The sequence below is a fragment of the Opisthorchis viverrini genome (genome assembly GCF_000715545.1).
Source record: "Opisthorchis viverrini unplaced genomic scaffold opera_v5_2, whole genome shotgun sequence".
In the NCBI taxonomy this organism is placed as follows: domain Eukaryota; kingdom Metazoa; phylum Platyhelminthes; class Trematoda; order Opisthorchiida; family Opisthorchiidae; genus Opisthorchis; species Opisthorchis viverrini.
Genome location: NW_008751658.1, coordinates 2049920 through 2056701, shown reverse-complemented (window position 1 = coordinate 2056701; position 6782 = coordinate 2049920). Strand labels below are relative to the sequence as shown.

The window sequence follows — 6782 nt, the reverse complement described above, 5'->3', positions numbered from 1 at the left end:
GTTTTCCAGAAAAAACCCTGAGTACAGGATGCGCTTCGCTCTACTTGACGGTCCACAAAACTGAAGTATTTACCGGCTTTTCACAAATTTTTCAATGAGATGTTCGCCCGCAGCATGGCCGGAATTGTCATTAACGCTTTTTTGCGGCTAAAGTAAGGGTATGTTTTACTAATCTGCCGAAAGTCGCTTAAACGGCACAAAGACAGGTTGCCTCAGCTGACGACAAGCTAGTGCCTGTATCATTTCCGGTGATCATGTTCAGCTGAATACATTGATCAAACTGAAATAACCCACTAAGCGAGCACCAGTGCATTTATTGGTTTGGCTATTGAAAGGCAAAACAGGACATTTGACTAGTTCAGCCCTGGGCTTCAAATCAATATTGGCTTGATGGGCGCCTTCCGCCCAATCTACCGTGGGCCTTTTTGTCGACACAAAACCTTTAGGTGACAGGCTCTAGGCACAGAAGAGGCGATTGCCGCTCCCATCCATGACCCAGACATGTGTGAGCAAATACGTTTTTTTCGCAATTTACCTTTCTGTTGACATAAAACACATTCCAAGACCACTTGCGTCGCGGAGCGTTTGGCCGTTGGTCAGCCTTCCGTCACGTTAGCCATTTGAACAGTTATGTCATGCCAATGACTGGTAGGCAACTCTGACCCAACCTATGCATTTTGTAAAGTCACAAACTTATCAGTGTACGCCCTCGTTTAATACATTTTATATAGAGTTAATGTAAGAGCTTGAAAAGCAATAGTAAACACTAAGTAAGCGATCGGCAAATTTATTTCTCACTGAAAAGAACACTTGCAAAAGAGCGATGGAGAAATATGGTTGACGTGCGTTTTTCTGCCGATATATTTTTTCCACCAAATTCACTGGATTCCAGGCATCGACTGTTTTGGTTCACAGTTTGACAACCTTGCAAGAGATTAGCCGTCCTCTTGGAAAGACAAGTGACTATGTATTGAAAGCGTACTACGTTTGAACAATTCCGTGTAAACTTCACTTCAGCAACCTTTAGTTCAGTATCAAAGAATGATCGAAAGAGATGTTCCGTATTTTTTGAAGACCTACCACCAAGGGGCTTAATGAAATGTGAAAAAGTGCTTTGTAAAAAATGCACTCATTTGAAAAATTATTTGGTTTAAAGGCAGACTCAAATGACACAGCTGAACTACTCGTTGACGATGGTCTTCTTCAACTGTCTTGTATGTGTTTCAAGTGGTACGATATTCAAGGACTGTGCTGAACTGACGGGTCCTAATAAAAGAAAAACGGGTCGTGAGTTGCCAAACAGTTTTCAGCAACCCTATTAATCAAACAAATGTACTGCTTTATCTCGAATGTCGTACCAACTGAAACATAAGACAACCTGGTGCAGCACATTCAGTTGAGTAAGACATCGTAAATGAGAGGCTCCAGGTGAGTCTCTTGTCAAAACCAAAGTAGTGTGCAAATGCGTGTATAGGTCGAATGTGCGGTTCAGTTTAAGCACATAGGTCTGATGACAACTCTTCGGTTTTAGATCAACTCTCGGCAGGCTGCTGTGGCCCTTCTGGAGGAGTGGAAATCCCTGTAAATGATTCCATCACCGGATGTCACATTATTACATTATCGGAACTCAATATAGCTCTTGGGAGGTTCAGGTTCACCTTGTGTCTCGCATGAGCCCTCTAAACTGGACAATTTAGCAGTATCTCACATTTTGCGCTCTTCTTGGAGTCAATGGGGCCTGTGTACCACAAAACGAAATCTTGAATCATGGCAGCTGGATAACTTTAGCCTCTCAGATCGCCCATTTTGACGGAAACAGAGATATTTTACCAAGTCCCTCGTGAAGCACACCGCGTCAGCTGATCACAGAAACACTAACCTTCAACCAATGAGGTGAGCAGTGTTACCGTGGCGGCCTTTCGTCTTCCCGCAGGTAAGTTTAGCCCGATCTTGTCCAGTTTGTCCCGAAGTGACCGACCTCCGTTCTTTGATTTGGCCCTATAAAATAAAAAAAACTGGTTTTTTCATTTCACTGTCACGCACAACAGTTCAGTTGATCATGTTCAGTCTTTTTAATCCGCTTCTCAGCTCGAGCAGAACTGTAACCGTGGCTTAAAAAAAACTGGTTTTTTCATTTCACTGTCACGCACAACAGTTCAGTTGATCATTGTTCAGTCTTTTAATCCGCTTCTCAGCTCGAGCAGAACTGTAACCGTGGCTTACTGGGACAGTTCTGAAAATTTACGTGGCAAGCACTTCAAAGAAAATTACAACATTTCAAGATGATTCTGACACTTGTGTAACAGCACACTGTGTTCTCCGATGCTTGTAGGAAACATGTTCCGCTATTCCGGTGCACAGCTGTCCACTGTGATGTTTCCATCTAAAGGGTTCATTTCCATTCGACTTACAACCCGGCTACACAAAATGTACCTCGATAAAACCAGCCACAATGTGCTAATTGGTTTCCATCAGAGAGGAGTAAGCATTGCTCATTCCAAGCACATCTGGTTGTGTTGTTACGGCAAATGGAAGTTATGGTTGCCACCGCCAAAACTTTTTTTCTATTCAGTAGGGAATTTACTTTAAAAACCGACCTGGCAACCGCATGAATCGAGCGCAGCCCGATGAGATTCTATTGTTTGCTCTCACCTCCCTGCCCAGTGAGTCCTCTAACCGGTTACCCCTATTAGACGAGCATATGACAGAATATGGATAATTAGGCACTCCAAATGAACTTCTCGACCTCCTACTCACGACCCCACTCAGTGAGGAAACGAACCCCTTGCTCAGCATGAATATTGGAGTAGGATTTCAAAAGTATGAATCATGAACCCACGCTGGGTTTATGCTCACGTCTACCGAGAACATCTGTCAAAATAATTTTTCGCCGCTACGCCACTAGGGGGCAAACTTACAGTCCCTACATTTTCACAATTAACGAGCAAATTTTTTGAACAGAAGGCTTTCCAAGTACGTTACACTTACCTACGCAAAACGCCACCGAGCAATGAAGCGTTGAGACATTCGGGAGGTGAGAGACGCCTCTGGACCTCAGCTACAGTGACTTTGTATTTGGATGTAGAACTGAGCAAGGATAATCGGCCAGGTACGGTACAGAATATATCACCTGGACTAGGACCGTGGGCGAATTCCGCGCGACATTCCAAATTGGTCCTGTAGCGAAATCCTGGTGGAAAAAACGAACGAACAAAAAGTGGCTAATTATGAACAGCCTTTTTATGTGAATAAACTACCACCACACGAACAAGTTTTCTCCTGTAAACTTTATTTCATAACTTTGCTAGTCTTTTCCCTGCTTTCCTCGAAATCATGTGTGCGCATGATCAAAGGGTGGGCGTTACCGCACGCGCTCGCTGCTGTAGATCGTTTAAGCGCTATAATTACATCAAGGGCGTCCCACCACTATCCCCTCCTACCAGTTCGCTGGGACATAAACCAAACGGAAGGGTAAACTGGGGTGGGTATGGGTACGGTTATCGCACGTCCTGAGGGCTACCGTGTGCAAAATAGTCGTGTACCGAATCGGTCACTTTCCCGCCTCGCTTTGGTCGAAATGAGGATTATCCAAACATCCAAAAGGTTGTCCTACTTTTATTATGGTTATGTTGAACGCTTGAGGCTGTTTTCCAACTTGATTGTTTGCGGATCACAATTTAATCCTTTTCAAAGTGTCAATTAGACGGATGAATTAGAACAACTTTTCTCACAAGTTACAATCCTTACATAGGATTGGCTTTGCCTGAAGCTGCGATACTTTCAAACTTGCTGAAGTCCTGATTTCAGTGAAGACATGTTAGGGTATTCCGTAACCTGGATCAGATGTTTCGATAAAACTCTCAAGATGGACGGACATGAATCCCGGTGTCTCGACAGAAATTTAAAAGCCGCAGCCTGTTAAATCAACCTGTGCTGGAGATTGGAATTTCGCAAAACTCTGTACCTTCAAATTAAAACTTCCTATTGGATAGTTTTGGGAATTTTATCTAGGCAAAATGAAGTAATAGCAGAAAATCTTAGTCTAAAAATGTGGACTTTGTTCCAATATAATACCTAATTATAGCCTTTTTAGACTGTAAAATAATCGAATTTATGTAGAGAAGAATTTTCTAAATACTTTGAATTCATGGTAGGAGTGTGGAATTTTCTATACAACTGATTCTTTTAGGGAACATATCATTCATAAAACTGTGCATTACATCTGTGCACACACCGACGTTGACATCCGAATTAGTGACGAAATGTTTTCAGAATGATTGCAAAGTTCCGTGAACAGGCCAACAACTGATGAGTTTCACCAAAATGGTGGAGCTAACTGTGCGAGAATTCGGCAATATGTGGGTAACAGAGGGGCTGTTATAGCACTCGCTTACTTACGATTTAGTTACCCAGTTAGTCCACTATTACCTTTCTCCTGAAAACCTATCAGTAGTGCTCATTCACTGATCGGGCCTAGAAAACTTAAAGTTAGCATTGATGTAGGTACTCTGTGCCCTCAGTTCTTGTGTCACGCAGCTTCCTGCGAGATGTCAGAGAACAAACCGCCTCACTTGCGCACAATTTTGGCTTTGACAGGTCATTTGGCTCAGTTTAGCTGGATTCCCCGTTTACCGTGGTCCGCTTGTCGAAGAGTCTGCAGCAACCTCATGGATACTGTTTTACGTCTAGACAAGTCACAGAACAGTTTGCCATGTCTTTCGAGTGCTAAAAAATCTGAGTTATTTGTTTACTCTAAGATGTTGGCCTTTCAACAAACCAGACGTTGGAAGGCATTTGATTCTTCACTGATTCGGCTGAACACATTATTTTAGCTGTTAACCATTTATTCAACACTTATTCAGCAGCTTTCGAAAATCATTTCTTGTTGAATTCACTCCGCAGTTTCTCTCAGCACCTCATCGAATATCGGAATTCACACTCGTCAGTGATTCATGTGTTTCGCACCCCTAAATATGCTTTACATATAAAAATAACCAAGTGATCTTTGTAATATAAGTTTAAAGTAAGACCAGAGTTATTTACTCATTAGAATCTCGGTGATCCGATTGCCCGGCTGTCGCCGTTCTCGGATTTGCTAAAATTCCATTCTGGTAACTACACATCAGTGAGAGGTTAGACAGAATATATATATATATATATATATCAGAAGTCCGTTGTTTCACCCCAATAAGTGAACGACATATATTCCTCCATAAAATGGACTGAAACAAAAAAATCTCTTCAAGGGATGTACTTCTCAGATGAATCCATTTCGCCAAATAAAATCCCGCTTCCGTGTAAGAATCATTATCGAATTCCTCGCTTCCACTAATGAATCTGGCTGATTGCCTAAAGTTGGAGATGAAAACGACGTTGCTCATGAAACGACTGTTTAGGCGTACGACAATTGTCGTGCTAGTAACAGTGTTGCTGAGGGTCTGATCTGTATCATGATCGGCTAAACTCAATATTCTGAGACAAGCAATCACATTCATCTAGTGTGAGTTGGCACATGATCTGTCCAATGTTGTTTTCAAATAATATTGATAAACACAGTTAGCAGTTGCAAACTATCAGATTCTTTGCACGTTTTCATTTGCACGATAACAACGTCCATTGCCGAGAAACCGCTCGATCAACATTCCTGCCTAAAATCAAACAGTTTCCTATCCCCTCATGAGTCGATGCATCATCTTTTCACCTAGCTTTTCCATACACCTCCATAACTTTGGGTTATCAGGCAACACAGCATATGAATAAAACAGCAGATATCACGCCACGACATCAAGAAAGCTTCCCTCCGCTTAACCGCCCCTATAACACCGGTACTTAACTTGTAGGTCGAAAAGACGTGTTTCTTCAACCCGACTGATCCCTTCTACCCCTCACATCCCCTCTCAAAAAGATGGGTAAACACAAACACCTGATGATTCGAAACCACAGTGTTTTTCTTTCCCAAAGGATTCAAGTGTGTTGAGAGGGAGGCAGATTAGAAATGTGTTTGTTCTATTCTGGCTAGATTATGACAAGATTGAGATTTCACCGTTTGACGCATCACTGCACATCTTTACACCACTGGCTACCTATTCCGACAAAACGATGAAAGGACCAACAGCCTATACCGGTTGATCTTTTTCGAACACTTATCGGTTTACATCAATCGATATTTGCCTGATTTCTCGTTCACCATTTCATACAAGCGAATGCTCATAAGGCAACTTTCTTGTATACCAAGTCACAAAAGTGACCAAGAATTCTTCGGCACAATTCAAACAAAATTTGATCGACTCCGAATAAATAAAATTTTATTTCATCCTCCAGACTTAACTGAATCATTCATATTGAGAAGCAACTCTAATCCTTCTAGATTATTCACAGATTCTTCAAGTTATACTGGAATGAAAACCACGTATCACCTATCAGGTAATTTCAAACTCAAAAGAAGCTGAATGTTTGATTAATTGGTGGCCTTAATTCGAAGAGTGTAGAAGGAAAAGCCAGAGCAAACCGTCAAAATTTTACCATCATCTCTTTACGTGGTTTTTCGTGGTCTCAAGAGGGTCAAGCCTTCGTGATGATCACTGTGATCTAATTAGCCCCAAATTCCCCTTTGGTTGACAAATGGCTGTCTAGCACCTGCCGCACACATGCGTCTTTCGTGACCGCATAAAGAATGCAGTGCTTTTCAGAAACTCCCATCTGTTTCCCTGCACCTTCAACGGACTATGGTGAAATGGGGCAGGCAGAGATTAAACCCACCCTCTTTCGAATCACACTGAAAA

The 6782-nt window shown here is 42.1% G+C and overlaps 1 protein-coding gene across 1 annotated transcript in view; it reads right to left on the bottom strand.

Moving 5' to 3' along the window:
* Positions 1-1880: 1880 nt before the first annotated feature.
* The window catches only part of T265_12481 (hypothetical protein), a gene marked incomplete at both ends in the record, with an annotated part of 15283 nt that continues 10381 nt past the window's right edge, over positions 1881-6782 (bottom strand). Inside the window, 2 exons of the mRNA XM_009164005.1 lie at positions 1881-1998; positions 2989-3190. Of these exons, the coding sequence (XP_009162269.1) occupies positions 1881-1998; positions 2989-3190 (320 nt within the window). The remainder of the gene's footprint in view (positions 1999-2988; positions 3191-6782) is intronic.